The 19,010-nt window shown below is 39.0% G+C and overlaps 1 protein-coding gene across 9 annotated transcripts in view; it reads right to left on the bottom strand.

Annotated features, from left to right (window-relative positions):
- Positions 1-19,010, bottom strand: part of Susd1 (sushi domain containing 1) — a 135,679-nt gene that overhangs the window by 65,836 nt on the left and 50,833 nt on the right. For 8 of the 9 annotated variants that reach the window (XR_015439882.1, XM_087183352.1, XM_087183351.1 and 5 more), the window contains 2 exons: positions 11,629-11,726; positions 10,816-11,002 (listed from right to left, as the gene is read on the bottom strand). The exons of the other annotated variant lie outside the window; for it this stretch is intronic. Coding sequence is in view for 7 of the 8 variants with exons in the window: in XM_087183352.1 (XP_087039478.1) it covers positions 10,816-11,002; positions 11,629-11,726 (285 nt within the window). In the remaining variant the exon portion in view is untranslated. The remainder of the gene's footprint in view (positions 1-10,815; positions 11,003-11,628; positions 11,727-19,010) is intronic. 9 annotated transcript variants of the gene reach the window in all.

The raw sequence follows: 19,010 nt of genomic DNA, 5'->3' as shown, positions 1-19,010 counted from the left end.
ATCTGGCAGGATGTAGAAAGTGGTTTTATTATAGGGATGGCAGTGTTGGTTCAGCATTGGAAGATCCACCCCCAAAAGTCATCATTTTAACAGAGGAAAGGAAAAAGCCATATGATCCTGTCACTAGTTGGAGAAAAAGTATTGGACCAAATTCTACAGCTGTTCATGGCAAAAGCTATCAGGAGACTAGAAGTAGAACAGAAACTTCTCAACAAATTAAAGACATGTACTCCATACTTCCAGCAAGAATGCCTTGTATGAATGGAGAAGATACAATGCTCTCTCCTCAAGGTGGGGAACAAGGGCAGATATGCTTACTCTTTATCTGTCCATTAAACTTTGAAACCTAGTCCCCACCAAAATAGTCTGGCAATAAAATGACACAACTAGGATAGGATTGGCACGGCAGAAGCAAAATCTTTATATGTAGATGAAATGATCATCTACAGAGAAAATATTAACAAATCTCTAGGAGCCCCTAGAACTTGTACTTGAATTTAGCAGGATTAGAAAACACAAGGTATATATAAAAATTCAGGTCAGTGTATACTTGCTATAAATGAAGAATTGGATATTGAAATTTAAAAGTTATTTAGGAGTACAAGGGACCCAGAAAAGCCAAAAACAAAAATAAAAACAGTGTTGGAAGACATTTAGCACCCAATTTTAAGACTTCTTCTAAAGCTACAGTAATCAAGGCAGTGTTGGTGTAAGGAAAGACATATAGATCCCTGAAATAAAACAGAGAATCTACAAATAGAACCACACATATATGGTCCACTGAGTTTTGAAAGATTATTGAACATTAGCATTTTATAGAATATAAACTCAATTCAAGAGCCGAGGAAGAGATAGTGTCTTCAGCAAATGGCACTAGAACACCTGGTATCCGTATATAAAAAAATTAACCTCAACCCTTTTTTTCCATACATGAAAATAACTTGAAGGGATCTATGAACCTAAATAAGAAAGCCTAAAAGTATAAAACTTTAAGAAGAAATTATAAGGGAAAATATTTATGAATTCAGGGTAGGCAAGAACTACCTAGGATATAAAAACCATGATGTATAAAAGAAAAAAATTGATAAATGACATTCCATCAAAATTTAGAACTTTAAATGACATCATTAAAATGAAAAGTAGTCCTTAAACAGACCATATTTACAATGCATATAACCTATGACGAGAATATATAAAGAATTCTTAGAGCTCATTAATAGACAACCCAATTAAAATGTAGACATAAGAAGATGATAAATAGCCAGTATAGCCCAAGGAATGGTGTGCAACTCTAGAATCAGAAAAATACTAATCAGTACAATAATAAGATTGAATTATACACTCATTAGGGAGATGAAGTCAAAAGTTTTAAAAGCCTTGTCATGACTTTTTCTTTTTGTTGGATTCTCCCCCTTTGCGTTTAATTTGTCACGCCCAATGGATTCATTCTGCTGGGTTTCCTGGGGTTGTGATCCTCATTGTCTTTTCCTAGGGTATTGTCTAAAATTTTTTGGAGTGCCAGTTTGGTATTCATGAAGTTCCTGAAGTGCTCTTTATCATGAAAGTATCGTATTTCTCCATCAATTTTGAAAGATAGTTTTGCAGGGTACATCAATCTGGGTTGGAGGCTGTTTTCCTTTAGGGCTTCAAATATATCACTCCAAGCTCTTCTTGCCTTGAGGGTTTGCATTGAGAAGTCTGCTGTGATTCTGATGGGCTTTCCTTTGTATGTGTTTTGGTTTTTTTCCTCTCACTGCTTGTAGAATTTTATTTTTCTGTTGGATTTCTGGAATCCTAACTATTATATGCCTATGTGTAGATTTTTTTTTATTAAGGCTAGCTGGAGTCCTATATGCCTCACTTATCTGTATGTCAAATTCTTTTCCCCTCCTTGGGAAGTTTTCTGCCATCACTTCTGCGAAAAGTTTTTTTATGTCATCTGCACTCTCTCCTGTTTCTTCATTGACTCCAATCAGTCTTATGTTATTCTTCTTTGCATCGTCTAGCAGCTGCTGGATTTCTCATGTTCCCTTACAATTTTAAAGCAATTTTTCTTTTCCTCCTCACTAATTGCAATCTTATCTTCTATATCTGAAATTCTATCCTCACATTGGTTCATTCTGCTGTGCAGACTTTCGATGGAGTTTTTAATCTCTTGGAAATCTGTTTGTATCTGTTTTATGGATTCCATTTGTTTCCTATGTTGGGATTCCATCATATTCCTCAGATCCTCTATTTTTTTATCTGTGTCCTCTCTAGATTTATTAATCATGTCTTGCACCATGAGCAAAATCTTTGCTGTTATCTGAGTAATTATTTCTGATTTCATTTTTCCCAGATCCTCTTTTGTGGCCAGTTCAGAGAGTCCAGGTGGTTGAGTATCAGAGTTTTCCATCTCGTTTCCCTTTGGGGTTGCTGTAGGTGATCCAGAGGTCTGTTTTTGAGGCTTGTTTATGTGTCTTCTCATTTCCACGGGGTGGGGGTGGGGGTGCTTCTGGCGCCCACGCAGCTCACCTTCTCTGCCCTAGGAGCTTGGGATGGCATCGGGGGAGCTTCCTTCCGGGTGCTGGGACCAGCTCAGCTTCTCTGCCCTAGGAGCTTGGGATGGCGGTGGGGGAGCTTCCTCCTCTTAGGGAGTTTTAATGGGAAGTGCATTAAATCTGGCATCAGCAGACTTAGCTTTGAGCTTTGGCTCCAAAACTTCTTGGCTGTATAACCTAACCCAAGTTCCTGAACTCTTTTGAGTCTCAGTTTCCTCTTTTGTGAAGTTAAGTAATCCAACTTGCTTTCTTATACCTCAGAGATAACCAAAAGAAATATTTAAATATTATTGTAAGCTAATAAAGCAATGATTTTTGTCAAAGTTAATCCTAGCACTTGGGTGGTTCTAGGAACCTGTCATGTATAACCAAAAAGCCTGAGATAAAGAAAAAAGATGAATAAAAATCAAAGGCCATGAAGTCTCAGGTCAGGTGCTTTCCAATGCAGAAAAGGACCAGGCAGGAAAATAATGTTCTCACAGGAGACAGCATTTCAAAAGCTACTCGTCTTCAGCTAAGGCACTAAAATAACCAGAAGAAAGATTGGTTTCAACCATTATATATAAAAAGCTATTTCCTACCTCTCCCAGACAAATTCATTCCTGCAGTGTTTCATTTTCTTTATATAGTCAATAAAGACAAGATTTCTTACAATGAATTAAATAATTCAAAGAGAGTTCAGGAGTAACATGGTAATTCTTAAGGAAAAGCAAATTTCCTAAAAAACAAGCCTCTGTTTTCCACAGTGAGAAAATGTGGTCTCTTCTCTTCTCTTCTCTTTTCTCTTCATGGTGCTCAGGATTGAATTGAGATCTTCACAGAAGCAAAGAATACTCTCAGGAGCCAGACATGGTGGCACACATCTGTAATACCAGCATTCTGGGAGGCTGAGTCAAGAGGACCACAGGTTTAAGCCCAGTCTAGGGAACTTAGTAATACCCTGTGTCAAAAATTTTTTTTTAATTTTTAAAGAATTGGGTATGTAGTTCAATATGAAGGCCATGGGTTCAATCCCCAGTATGAAGGAAAGGAAGGGGAGAAAATAGGACAAATTAGGAAAAGGGAAGGAGAGAGAAAAAGGGGGGAAGGAGGAAGGCAGAGAGAAAGGGAGAGAGGAAGGAAAAACAGCACATGCTCTACCACTGAACTATATAGCCAACCTCCCAACAAAGTTTAAAGTCTATCAGACAAAAGCTACTTTATAACCACCTTTATTGTGCATTTCTCCCATGGGAGTCTCTGCCACCCAAGAAGTATTCATGAGAACAATAAATCATTATAATCAAAATCAGAACTGTCCACAGCATTTTCAATAACACTAACATATGTAGCACAAGGGAACTAGCTGAGAGAAAATATTCCTGACTATAACTGGAAAATTCAAAAATATGGTTATGAAAAAGAATGTGAAGACCTATCATATGTGCTCTCCTTTATCCTCACAGCTTTTATTTCAAAGGTTCCATAAGGACATCAGGGAGAAAATAGCCATACATGAGCTTGTAATCTTGAGGAACGCCAAATGTGTATATGTAAGAAATGTACATAAGAAATGCCACACAGACAACATAAGCAGGAGGCGCACTGTCTGCATAATTCCACACATCACACAGCCATTATAGTCTGAACATAGGGGAAGTCGGCAGTGTGAACAAAGGCATCTGGCTTCTACTTCCTACGCCCAATCCTGACAGAAGTGACTGAGGAAAAAATAAAAATGGGTCAAAATTTGCATCTGGGCTGGAAGAAAGGGTGGTTGCCACACACAAGGCTGAAACATAGAGATATTTCTGCTTAGCACAGTGTGGAAGAGACCAGGCTACAGGGAGACACTGAGAGCTACTATGTAAAATGCTTTCCAAGTGAAGGAACACGGTCTCCACATTGCAAAGGAAGGAACTGAGAGGAACTGGTGGCCACAGAGGAATCCGGACAGGACACAGGACAAGTCAGTGATGAATGTCCAGTTGAAGCCAGTTAGCCCAATGACCTATGTCAGAATCACCCAGACACAGCAGGTCTGAAGTAATGCTTAGACATCTGGTTTTTTAAAAAAGTCACCAGGCAATTCTGATAGGCAGTCAGGACAAAAAGTATATCCATCCATTACTATTACTAATAACAGTAATTTCTCAGCGCAGTAGAGAATAACATGGAAGAACTTCTAAGGAGAGACCTTGGAACCTGAAGGTTCCTCTAGGCAGAAAGCCTTGGTAACACAAAGGCAACCCCTGTCCTGCCTGGGGAGGCTGCAGCAACATAATAAAACCAGGTGGTGCTGAGCTAGCCCAAGGCCAACAGCTCCAGGAGTCAAGACGGCCAAGTGCTCCTCAGTAAAACTCAGGGTGGTGGACTTCCCCAGAGCTGCTCCAAAAGAGGCTAGCTCACCAGATCAACAGCAAATCCTTCACAAGGAGATCTGAGCTGAGCACACCAATATTATCCTCAAAAAGTGAGATCAAAGAGAAGGCTACCCATTTTATTGTGAGGGAAATGAGACCAAGACAGAATCTTTATCTAGGTTCCATCTAGAAGCACCTCCATCCCCACCCCCACCCAAAAAGGCCTATGATATGATTCCACCAAAGTGTGGGAGATCATGCTTAGGAAGCAAAGAATGAGCATACTTTTGAAAAGAGTTTTGAGCAAAGTGATGGTAATACCATGGGAGCATTCATTTTGTACCTTAACAAAAACATTTAAAAATGGATTGCAATGAGAGATAAAGGACAGCAAAGAGGAAAATGGTTGACAGAAGCAGAAATAAACCAGGCATGGTGATGCACGCCCATGATCCTAGCACTCAAGAGGCTGAGGCAGGAGGATGGCCTTGAGTTCAAGGCCAGCCTGGGCCACTTAGTGAGCTCAAGGCCAGCTTGAACTGCATTGTGAGACTCTGTCTCAAAAAGCAAAACAAAATAAAAGTAGAAATAAAAAAGGAAGTAGATGAGAACAACAACAACAACAACAAAAAGCAGGAGAGAGGAAATGAGGATATGAAAGTACAACAACAAAATTTAAAGTGCATATGATAAAGATCAGAAATGTCAATGTGTAAATGTATAAGTGGGTGTAGAGAACAAACTTACTACATATTCATGGGAAGGAGAAAGAAAATGGGAAACCAATGTGGACAGATGGAAATTCAATATAGCAGGATTGGAAGAGTCAAAGACAAATCTTTTATTTAAAAAAAAAAAAACCAATCATCAGAAATATAATGAAAAGGCTAGGGATTTAGTTTAGTGGTTCCGCCACCTGCCTCACAAGTGCAAGGACCTGAGTTTGATCCCCCGTACCAAAAAAAAAAAAAGAAATGTAATGAAAGAGCCATGAGTGGTAGCACACAACTATAATTAATCCCAGCACCTAGGAGGCTGAGGCAAGAGGATCACTGCAAATTCAAGGCCACCCTAGTCTACACAGTGAGTTCAAAGTCAGCCTGAACTACATAGCAAGACCTTGTCTCCAAAAAAAAAAAAAAGAATATAATGAAAGAAAATGTTTCCGGTATCCAGAGAAACCAAAACCTATTACAGAGAACTAAAAAAGCTCTGTAAAAAGCATTAACATTTGTATCCTTCACAGACCAATATGAAGGAAGATATTTCACTATTGAATTCCCAATGCCTGTAGCAATGGCAAACTTATAATGGGTGGTCAGTAAATATTTGTAAGATACATGAATGAATGATTAATATCTTGAATTTTGCTGCTAAAGGAAGTTTTTATGATATCGATGCTGAAAATCATATTGCCTACACAGAATTTTATTAAAGAAAAAAAGAGGAGCAGGCAATGTAGGTCAGGGGTAAAGCACATGCACAGCATACACAAGGGACAGGGTTCCAGGCAGAAAAGGAGGAAGAGGAAGAGTGAGAGAAAGAAAAAAAAAAGGAAGAGGGAGAGAGAGGAAAGAAAGAAAGAAAGAAAGAAAGAAAGAAAGAAAGAAAGAAAGAAAGAAAGAAAGAAAGAAAGAAAGAAAGAAAGAAAGAAAGAGAAGAGAAGAGAAGAGAGAGAAAGAGGGGGAGAAGGGATGGAGGGAGGGAGGAAGGAAGGAAGGAAGTCACACCTCCAAACTCTTCTTTCAAAGCTTTAAATTCTCAAAGCCAATATGAACTGCCTCTAGAATTCATAGAACAAAAGTTTAAGATTCAAAAATTTTATCTTCAATCAGGCTCTCATTCATATATAAAGATAACAAAAAGACGCTCTCAGAAAATCATGGGCTCAGAAAATACCCCATTTCCTCAGTAAAGAAAAGTTAGAAATTGTCATCCAGACAGATAAATAAAAATAATAGAGAAAAAATAGGGAAAGTGCATAAAAAGACTGAAAGTAAGAACTTAAACTATTAAAATACATAAGATACATAAAATATATAAGATTAAATAACTGCTATAAATATTGCTATAAATCAACATAAAATTAAAAGGCTGAAAATAAAATGCCAGATTAGATGAATGAGGAAAGGAAGAGAGGAGGAAATAAAATAAAAGCAAAGCAATCAATCTTATTCAGGGAGAAGTAAACATTATTTCAGTTTTAACACTGGTAATGAAAAAATACATATCCAAACAGGATTTTTTTTTTCTTTTTTGGAGACAGGGTCTCATTATGAAGTTCAGACAGCCCTTGAACTTATTATGTAGCCCAAGTTTGGCTCAAACTCATGTCAATCCTCCTGCCTCGGCCTCCCAAGTGCTGGGACTATAGGCATGTGCCACCATGTCTGGCAGGATCTTTTTAAAATGTAATCAATTATAGAATTAAAACAAAATCTGTAATATCTGACTCACTGAAAAAGAAATCTCAGTAGCAAAAGAGAAAACCAAAAGACATAGGAAAGTAGCATAAAAAGAAAGGAAAATCATATCACAAGTAATAGTAATGTAAACTTGTTATCTACTCAAAAGTAAAACTTTATAGGGGCCAGGGATTTAGCTCAGTGGTTTCACCACCTGCTGCACAAGCGCAGGGACCCGAGTTCGATCCCTGGTACCAAAAAAAAAAAAAAGAATTAAAAAAAAATAAAAATAAAACTTTATAACTAAATAAATAAATAAACTTTTAGCCAGACATGATGGTACATCTCTGTAATCCCAGCTCTCAGGGGGCTGAAGCAGGAGGATCGCTAGTTCAAGGCCACTCTGGACTACATAATGAGACCGTGTGTCAAAAACACAAAAATAAATAAAACTTTCTTCAAAAAGATTCTCTGCATATGCTAATTCCTAGAGTACACATAAAGCAATATTATCCAGACAGCTTTTAAGAAGGAAAACGAAAGCAAAAGTATATTATGTAAGTATAACCACAAAGAAATCAAGAAAATAGTATTACATACAATTTATGGCAAATAATATTTAACAAGATAAAGTGAACCATTTACTTCTAGTGAAAGCATCTATAATTAAGATGTCGTGAACATAAATTATGTAACATCAGCATTTGTGAAATAAACCACCTAGAATATGTAAGGGAAATAGAGAAAAATGGCAATCCATTACAGAAGTAAATACAGAAATCTGGAGAATCTTTATCAATAAAGTTGTTTTAAAACTATTATCTTGGGGCCGGGGATTTAGCTCATCATTCCACAGCCTGCCTCGCAAGCACAAGGTCCCAAGTTCGATCCCCGGTACCAAAAAAAAAAAAATCTATTATCTTAGTCCAACTCTATCTAAATGTTCTACCACATTATCCAGCACCTACTGAAATAACAAAACATGGCCAGAAAGTAAGGCCCAAGAAAATGTCAATAAATTTCCCAGAGCATATCAAACTGTATCAAACTAGAAATTATTAATAAGGTATAAATATTAAAAAGAAAAAACTACCACTTTTATGACACAATTATAATTAACTCTTCAATCAAAGGGAAAAATCAATACCATTCTTTGCAAATAAGGGTAAAGGGAATACATATTAACATACTCATAAATCATTTTTCAACCAAAAGGAAAATCTGATAACAATGCTATCATGACTTGAAAGTAAGGATAAAGAGAATGTGTGTCTGTGGAAGTCTGTGAAAATCCAAATCCAGAAGGCAGAAAGAAGCACTGAGAATTTTATTAGCAAACAAGAAAGAACAGGAATAAGCTGAATTATGCATTCAATTCAAGAATTTAGACATAGAATAGTATGGGGCCAGGGATTTAGCTCAGTGGTACCCTGCCTGCCTAGCAAGAGAAAGGTCCTGAGTTCAATTCCCAGTACAGAAAAAAAAAATTCAAAGAAAAAATAGAACAATACAACCAACTTAAGAGAAGCATGGAGATGGAAATGACAAAAATAATCGAAAATGAGAAAAAAATTTTAAAACCCAAGAGTTCATTCTTTGGGAAAAGAAAATAATAATAAAACAGGCAACTCAAGCTAGTATACTTTTTAAAGAAGAGAACAAAACAAAATTAGAAATCAGAATAACCTGGAGTTAGACAACCTATAACTCCAAAGAAGTTGTAAACAAATATGTCATATAACATTTTCCCAATACATTTAAAATCTCAACCAAATAGACAATAAAGAAAATATAAATTATACAAATTAACTCAGACTATCTAGGAAACAGAAGCAGACCAAAGATCATGGAAGAAAATGACCAAGTTAAAAAAAAAAAAAAAGAAAAAAGAAAATGACCAAGTTGCCAAAGAATCATCTCCACAAAGGGGTGAAACTTACATGATCTTATGAGCAAATCTGTCCAGGTTTAAAGAAAGGGAGTAATTCCAAAGTGACAGAAACTTTTCTAGGGTGAATATATATACAAAACTTCCCACTTCATTTTAAGGGCACTGGGATAACCCTGGCAATGAAATCAAACAACAGAATGTACAGGATCCAGGGGAAGGGCATGACAAATGTACTCCCATGCATAAACAAACGGGAAGATGGGAACAGATGTCGAGTAAAGGCAGAAAGAGACTTTGCTCCTGGTTCTGACTTTAGATACATGCTCTTCCCAGTGGAAAGTCACTTGAGGGGTTAATCAGATATCAGAAAGAACAGCTGACACTGAACAGCAAGCTGTCCTTTGACTCACAGTGACAGACCAGTTTGAGATCCTGTGATGATTTTTTAAAGAAGATATATCCCTATAAATTCACTGTAGTTTATTATTAATTTTACAAAGTTTAGTTCCATATTAATTTTTTTTTTTTTTTTTTTTTTTGGTACCAGGGATCAAACTCGGGTCCTTGCGCTTGTAAAGCAGGCAGCAGAACTGCTTAGCTAAATCCCTGGCCCTCCATATTAATTTTATATCTTTCCTACATATTATTTGCTTAAAAGAAATAATTTTGTTTTTATTTTATATACAAATACCAAGAGGCCTAATTTGTGTAATTTCATAGTTGGTTTTATATTACTGAAAACTGGCAGACTTTTCAGTTATTTCTGTCCAATTTTTGTCACTTTTCAGTGCCTAATGGCAGCAATATCTAAGATTTGGGATGTATATGTATACTGGGGAGGGGGTGGTACTGGGGATTGAACCCAGGGCCCTGAGCACGTTAGGCAAAAACTCTACCACCGAACTACATCCCCAATCCTTTTTATTTTATTTTGAGACAGTGTATTACTAAGTTGCCCAGGCTGGCCTCCAACTTACAATCCTCCTGCCTCAGCCTCCTGGGTAGCTGAGATTACATGCCTGTGCTACCACACCACCAATGTAGATTTTCTTAAGTGGGACATCAAAGAGCTAGTTAACTCATAAATGACACCAATGGTTTTTCCAGGTTTGTCTATAAGGTATCATTAAGTAAGAATTATATTTTTAAAAAACAAACTTCCTGTAATTGTTACAATGTTGTTTTAAAAAATCCATGTGACAATTATATGTAATGAAGTTTATTCCTACTTCTTAAAGCTTTGGGTCCACTCCTTTTTTTCAAACAACACTGACCCTCCTGCATCCTACGACTGCCTCCCCCTTTCCACTCACCCACTCCTGACCCAGTTCTCCACCCCCTATCAATCCTGGGGTCTGCTCCCATCCTGAACATGAAGCTGCTTGGTCAGCCTCCCTGACTCTTCCTCTCTCACAGGCAAGGACAAGGAAGTCCCCACCAGTGCCTTTCAGCCTGTTGCTGATAGAATAAGCACTTCCCTACTATATCTGCTCTGCTTCTGACCCCTGGAGCAACTCCATACTCCACAAATCTCAGAAAGAAAACAGGAACTCTCCTGCCTGGCTCATGCTGAAGTTCACTGCCACATCCTGTGCTGGGCATTTCCCAGCAGGAAATGAGTCTCCACCTCCACCTACCAGCTGTCTGGAAACCAAGGATGGCGGGCACAGAGCGCCCGGGAGGAGCGGTGGAAATGTTCACCGTGTAGTTGGTCCCTTGGTACAGGGTGAGGCACACTTCCGGGGTCCTGCTGTCTGTGGTCAAGTTGATTGTCTCCTCATGAATTGATTCCACAGGGTCTGACCGTTGTCCTTTTAGGTTTATCTTTAGGAGAGGAAAGGACAAGACAGCCCAGCACAACTCTAGTCAGAATAATAAAGACTTTGCAGCACTGGAGCCTAATAATCCTACCATTCTACCTCATCCTGCTCTGCTCAACCTAGAGGATACATAAGGCCCACTTCTGCCCTCAGGTATCTGATGAGGAAGTCTGATCAACCTTGTAACCAATAACCCTAAGCAGTGACATAAATGAGGACTCTAGGAAGTGCCATTCTGCCCACAAATGATCTTCAGTAAATGGAGGCTGTCACAACCAAAGGCCACCTGTGCATCCTGTGACCAAGTCAGCAGATGTTTCCAGGCTTGCTCTGGGAAAGTGAAATATGAGTGCTTGGAAACAAGCAAAAATGATGATGTCAAATACAAAGCCCTCCCTCCTCATATACACACATATATACACCATGTCAAATGACCGTATGCTAAAACATGAAGTGTAAAATAACACACAATTCAGATATCTTTAAAACGTCATTCACTTCTGAAAATGGCAATGGGACTGGAAAGCAATGAAAATGAAAGGCTTTTACAAAAGCAAGCCCTTCTGACTCACAGTCCCATGGGTTTACCATTTCCGGTCTAGCAGAAAAAAAGTAGATGACACTACTTACCACATACATAATTTTGGAGATTATTCTTCCTGAGCTTATTTGCCACCTCAGACAGGTGTTATTAAACACTGATACATTCTTAATTTCTGTCATTATTTCTAGAATAGAAAAAGAGAGTTGACTCACAAAATGTACCAATGGGCTTTGGAAAAATCCTAATGGAGGGCCAGGGATTTAGCTCAGTGGTTCTGCCACCTGGCTTGCAAGCCCAAGGACCCGAGTTCAATTCCCAGTACCAAAAAAAAAAAATCCTAATGGAGATTAGTTTCTCTGTCCATCTGCTATCTCAGCTGATCACCAGTCACGCTGTGATTCAGATACTGAATTGAGCAACTCAAGGGATCCAAGGCCAATCATACAACTTCCCTTCATCATGAAGGAGACTGGCCCTTTACTGGACTTGGTGGGGAAAGACTCCTGCTTGAGGAAAGAACTCCAACCTGTGATTAGCCTGACGGGCCACTGGATGCCACTGACGTTCCACTCATGTGCAATGGAAGGAGGCCCAAGCTGAGACCCAAATGGAATCTCCCCTGCAACCATATTGCTAAAACCTGTTCCTGCCTTCCTCATCTCAACTGATGAGGGACTCATTCAAATCATCACTGTTCAAAGGAGGGAAATGACACATGGCACCACGTGGAGCCATGCCCCAGGAGCAGCTTGGGGTGAACTACACTTCTCCACGAAGTTCCTGGTTACTTCTAGGACTTCTTTGACTGAAGCTATGTAATCCTGGTCTATTAGGAAGTCATAACTTCTCGGGGTTCTGCTTCTTTTAAATATATCCCATCTATATGTGGGAAATTATGGTAAGGCCTTGGTTTCCTGAGGTAACACAGTTCCCAATAGACCCACTCAATGATTCCTAGATGGTTGCATCTAGGAAGTTATTCAGACAAGGAGGGAGGCAGGGGGAGGATCTAGCTTTTTATTTCTTTAAAATCAAATTTCTTAAAATTTTCTTTATTTGCAAATGTTATAATCATACATAGAGAAAACCCTAAGGAATTCAAACATTAAAAAACTATTAAAGGGCCAGGGATTTAGCTCAGTGGTTCTGCCACCTGCCTCACAAGCTCGAAGTCCCGAGTTCAATCCCTGGTACCAAAAAAAACCCAAACTATTAAAGCTAAAACAGGAGTTCAGTTGAAAGATACAAGATTAATGTGTAAAAATCAGTTGTGTTTCTATATACTAAAATTGAGCAATTTAAAATGAAATTAAGAAAACAATTTCATTTATAATAGCATCAAAAAAACAACCCTGCATACAGAAGCCACAATACTGTCTTCACTGGAAAAAGGAATCTTCATTTTATCCAAAAAGAAATATGATATGTGATCAAAAAATACAGTGAATGTTTACTTTTAAAAAAAAAAAAATTATTCAAAGTCACAGTTCCATTAACCCCCTCAAAATCCTCTCTCTTGACTTGAACACACTTATCCCATTGTTCTTGCCACTTTCTGGAGCAGCTCTGGAAATCTTTCATGAAGGTCTTCAGTTGTGCTGTCGTGCATATCCTGAATCAATTAAAAAAGTTTTCCTTTCATCGTCATGTTGACTTTAGGGATGAGCCAGAAGTCCCACAGTGCCAGAGCCAGTGAATAAGGTGGATGAGGATGAAGACACATTATAATGTTTTTGCAAGGCTGCCTTTTCGTTGGATGATACTAAGCAGCAGCATTAACTGTATTTTTTAGCACACTTCATTTATAAAGACACAAAAGAAGACTTCCAAAACTGCTTCAGAAAGTGCCAAGAATGATGGGCTAAGTTTGTTTGAAGTGAGAGTATTTAGTAGGAGATTAATGGCAGTGTGCCTCCTATTATAATAATTGTTTAAATTTAAATATTCACTGTATTGCCCCTTGTATTCTATAGCCCAAGGCAGGCTTTCCCACTGAATTATGATTCTTCAGTTCTTCTCAGTCTCACCCATTCTTTGTTCCAGCCTTCCATAGATTTTTGTTGTTGTTGTGTTTTGTTTTTGTGATTAGCTCTTGATATGCTGCCTAGGCTGGCTTTGAACTCAAGATCCACCTGCCTCAGCATTTCAAGTAGCTGGGATTCCAGGTATGTAACACCACCATGCCCAGCACCACATAGGTTTTGAATGTGACTGTGTCTTGCCTCCTGCTCTGGGGTTTCCCTGCTATGGCTCCCACAACACATGCATCTGGAAGTACAGGGGAGCACTTCCCCATGGCAACAGGAGATAGTAGATAATTTCTTCTCACGTATTTCCCCTAAATAGGGGTCTACAAAGACTTAATTCTGTCATGTTGATCCCTCGTACTCAGTGAGACCAGTACAGTAAGGCATCCTTATATTGGCTGTCCTTTCCCTTTGCTACTTCTCTTGGTCCCTATTCCTATTTCCTAGATTTTCTTCCCTAATATGTAATAAGCACCCTGCCTCTGGCTCTGTCTTCTGGGAAACCCAAGGTAAGACTTCCATCTCAGAAAATGACCCTTCTCAACTCAATTCCTGTTCCTTCCTTCTAGTAAATCTCTTCTCAGCCTCCAAGTTGGAAAAAAAAGTTTACACTTTTGACACCTGTAGTGATAACTCTTTTCTCCCATTCTCAGAACCAATGCCCAGTTTGGATTGACGTGATCTGCTGATCTCTCTGCCCACTGAAGATTTTACATATTTACTAAAGCACCCCATCACAGCATTACCTAGATTCCATGTCCCATATTACCTGTTCTTTGATCATCTATTAGTAAGAGAGAATGAATGGATCCAGAGAGAGGAAAACACATAGACTCTTACAGAGATACCAGGGGATCATCTGATTAACTGTCTAGAGAATCCTTGTATCTCCATATCAATGTTTCTCCTCAGACACAGATAATTCAAAACTCAAAGAAATACTCCAGTTGTGCACATGGGTAACCAAACAGATGCAACAATCTTATCAGTTCACCTCCGTAGGTAGCATGAAGATGCTGCTCCACCAGTCTTTTATCCACCTGAACAAGCTCCAAATATTCCTGGCCCCTTCCTCTCCGGTCCTTCAAAGCCCCAGACATCTCAACATCTCTGCTCACTCACACACTGCTCTGCTGCCAGCTCACCACGTGGTCCAGAAGGAAAAGAAAATATCTCACCCTTCACCTTCTGCCTGGGTTGCCCATAAAGTGAATTTCCTCCTCACTCTGGGATCCTTTGTCACCCAAGCAGAGATGAAAAGGAAGTTTTCCCTTTCTTGCCCTTCCTTTTTGCTCATTCACTATGACTAATGTAAATGACATCTCAAAGGTGCCATCTGCCTCCAGCCTGTGCCATGCTCTCTGAATAGATGAGATCCAGATCCAATTATAGGGATGTCAGATATCTCATCCCAAGGAAGAATTTAACAAAGTTTGGTGGCTTTTCTCTCCATCTGTCTACAAATCAATCAGAAAGGCTTCCTTATAAACATATCAAATATGTTTGATTGATACTGTCCTTTTAAGAGATAACTTGGAAAGACACGCCCTTGTTCCAAAAGTATTGATAACTGGGGCTGGGGATTTAGCTCAGTGGTTCCACCGCCTGCCTCGCAAGCACAAGGACCCAAGTTCGATCCCCAGTACCACAAAAAAAAAAAAAAAAAAAAAAAAAAAGATTATGTTAGGGCCGAGGATTTAGCTCAGTGATTTCACCACCTGCTGCGCAAGCACAAGGACCAGAGTTCCATCTCCAGTACCAAAAAAAAAAAAAAAGTATTGATAACTGAGAACATTTCTGAAGGTCTGCTTTGGAACTGTCTCCAGGACACCTCACTCACTACTCACCACTGATTGAATGATATCAAATGCTAGGCCCTGGACTATGACAATGATCAGATCATTAGTCCAAGGGCTGGGGATTTAGCTCAGTGGTTCTGGTGCCTGCCTCGAAAGTGCAAGGTCCCAAGTTTGATCCCCAGTACAAAAAAATAAAAAAGAACATTAGTTCTTCCCTCAAGAATTATGTTGTCTAGTGGAGCAAACACAGACACAGGAAAATTACAACTCAGTATTATTACAAAGCTACACATAAGTGTCACAGGCATGGAGAAAAAGGATATCTCACTGGAGGACCTGGCAAGCTTTCTGGAAGGTATGACCTTAATAGATAAATGGTTACAGAGTAGGGAAGGCAAAAGAGTTCAAGACATCATATAACAGCGCTACATGCATTCCCAAGTTTATAGCAACACAATTCATAATAGCTAAGTCTTGGAAGCAGCATATGATGAATGGATAAAGAAATTGTGGTATTTAAACACAATGGAGTATTTACTCTGCCATAAAGATAAACTTGAGTTGCGTGTAGGAAAATGGATGCACCTTGAGACCATAACATAATGTTAAGTGAAATAAATCAGACATAACGTGCTTAAAAATCACACTGATTTCTCTTACATGAGAAACCCAAAATATAAAGAGCAGAATAAGAGTTAGTAATAGGAAGTAGGGAGATAGACCTTTCTCAAACGGAAAGGGGATCAAGGAATAGAGAGAGGGGGAGAGAGGAGCAGGGAAGGGGATGAAAAAGGAATTAAGATGTGTTATGCGCATGTACCAAATCCACACAGGAATGTAATCATTATGTACTGCAAACATATACTAATAAAAAAATTTTAATTTTTAAAAAAAAGAGTAAAGAAGACATATGAGCAGACAGAACAGCAAGTCTGATGCCTGAGATAGTAAAAGATTGTGGCATATTCAAAGTGGGGAAAAAAATGTCACATAACTGAGGGGGAGGGAAGATGGGAAGTGAGGCTTCTGAGGGTGTGCGGATGAGACTGGGGGATGCCTTGCTTGCCAGATTAAGTGCACACTCATTCCTCTAAGAAATGAAGAGCTAAAAGCAGGAAAATGTCATTTAAAAAGATAACTCTAGTGTCTTTTGAAGGAAGCACTCGAGTACAGAAGAACTGGAGGTCACACAGAAAGAATACAATGCCACTGATTCAGTGGCTACTGTTTGTCTGACACAGGTAGCTCTGGATAGGCCTGGTCTCCATCATCCCAGCAGTCATAAGAAACAACAATGAAACTAAGAAGCACGAACAGATATTAGTTGTTCCCACAGACCAGATAGAGTGCACAGTACTTTAATCTTCAAAATAACCTCAGGAACTAGATATCACTGTTCGTTTTACAGATAGGAGGCTTAGATTTTAAGTAACCTGCCAAAGATCATACAGTTAATAACCCGTCAAGTCAGGATTCACAATTAGATGTGTCAGACACCACATCTAAGAGCCTTTGGATTGAAGTATTCAGCCAAGAGGTTAAGAGATAAAACTGGGGCACCGTGTTATAAAACAAGAGACAATTCTGAAGGAGAATCAATAGGAGGTGAGACAGAAGAATGGCGAGGAGTCCAGGCTGACCGCCAGCCTCTGAGCTTGAGGATCTAAATGAATGGCTTTTTACTGCTCTCCTAAGAAATATAATAGGAGGCAGAGTGGGACTGTGACAAAGACAGCAATAAACTGCATTGAGGACATGCTAAGTCTGAGTTAAAATCTGATAACTATCCAGTAGAAAGAGAATCTTGAAAGCCATGGATCTGTGGATTGTAGCTGAAGCCATGGGTGCAGGTAAGATGCCATAGTGAAGAGAACACTGGGAAACACCAAAACCCGAGGAAGAACGAGAGCAGAAAGGACATGCAGAGGAGAGGAAGGAGTGCAGCTGAGGGAAGGTGATGTCCAGGAAGTGAAGGGAAGAGAGGATATGAAGTCCTTTCTCTCCCTTGAAGTTAACCCCCCTCCTCAATACTCCTCCACAACCTTTTCACCCCACCACAGAAGAGAATGGGGAAGGTCATCAGAGCCTTAGGGGCAAACTCAATCCCCAGCCTCCTTTTCTATGGCTTTCTCCCCTCATGGAGTTCCCACACACAATGTCACTGATACGGAAAAGTTTTAGATAACTTAATAGATTGAATATTAAGGTAGTTGTAGAAGCAAAATAAGTAATGTGTTCTTTTAAGATTTGCTTTTCCTGTAACTCCTTGTTTAAGGTGAAGATTATCTGACTCTAATGGGTAACTTCATTAACCTAACAAGGTTACCATGCCAGGGTGAATTTACAATGTATATGGCCTATCTTGTGTCTGTGACTTGTAAATAGGAACTGGAATTGTATTTACATATCAAAGACCACTAGGGATGAGATAATGGCTAAAAAGGATATAAAAAGGGAAATGCTAAACAAAGGGTGCGCATATGGACCAGACTGGTTTCTGGCATGCCTGTCTGCTGGCGAGAAGAAATTTTATTATTTTATCCAAATTCTGTGTCTCTGTGTATTTCTTTCCAAGATTTCCGTAACATCAGGACTAGACCTGAGGTTTGAGCTCGGACCAAGGAAGGCAGGGCAGGCCTTTGTCTTACCAAGCTGTGAGAGACTTAGGCCTCTATGGCTTAAAAAAAAAGGACACCTCCACTGTGTCCAATTGAACCCTCCCTGGATTTGGGGAAACAAAGCCTACAATGGGTGATAGAGTACATACCTTTGCTTTGCTTTATTCCATACGTGTTACTGGGGGTGAATAAACATACAAATGTACATGTACGTAGTATATACTTTGGTATTCTGTTAACATCTAATATTTCTGTGTGGTATTTACCACATTTGTGACTAAATAATTATATAATTAGTTTTTTTAATGTCTACCTCTCCTGACTGGAACTTTATGATGACAAAGGTCATGTTTAGCTCTCTGCTTCCACACACGAGCACATGACTTAAGTATTCAAAAACTATTTATTATCTGGTTCAATGGCTAAATGGACATGATCAATGATCCTAAATGTTGCGGAAAGGTTAAGGGGAATGAGGACTGAAACCACAGCATGAGTTTGGTGGCTGCATGGTCAGTAGAGATCTTAGTGAGAGAACTGAGGATGCTGAATGCCTGATTTCCCCTCAGGAGGAGAGGACTGAACAATGAACACGGGCTATCTTTCAGAAGCTGAATTGTGCAAGGACAGAGACAAATCTAGTATACTCTCTTTGTTCCAACTTTATATCCTTTTTCTTTATATTTGGAAACAGTGAAAGGTCATACAGAATACATTCAGAGGACCCAAGCAGATGGTCAAGCCCAATGTTATCTCTAGTTGAAACAGTATCTGATTTCAAACAATATGACAATCTTCTAATACCACTTATAGACCGCTTCCAAAGGCGGTTCCCAAACAGGGATAACAAAACAAACACATTTTGATAATGGCAGCAACATTGAAATTAGCTATATCTTCCCAAGGTGACTACCTTGAATAAATGCATTTTTGGCTATAAATGCTCTAACATTTCCTTTCTTTAAGTTTTAAAGTCACATAAAGTGGGGAGAAGTAGCACAGCTTAGAATAATGCTTTTCTAAA

This window comes from Heterocephalus glaber, unplaced genomic scaffold, assembly GCF_053883595.1.
Source record: "Heterocephalus glaber isolate CG9 unplaced genomic scaffold, H.glaber_assembly_v1.0 deba00001479, whole genome shotgun sequence".
Classification (NCBI taxonomy): domain Eukaryota; kingdom Metazoa; phylum Chordata; class Mammalia; order Rodentia; family Bathyergidae; genus Heterocephalus; species Heterocephalus glaber.
The sequence above is the reverse complement of the archived record's forward strand: the minus strand, read 5'-3'. Positions and strand labels throughout refer to the sequence as shown.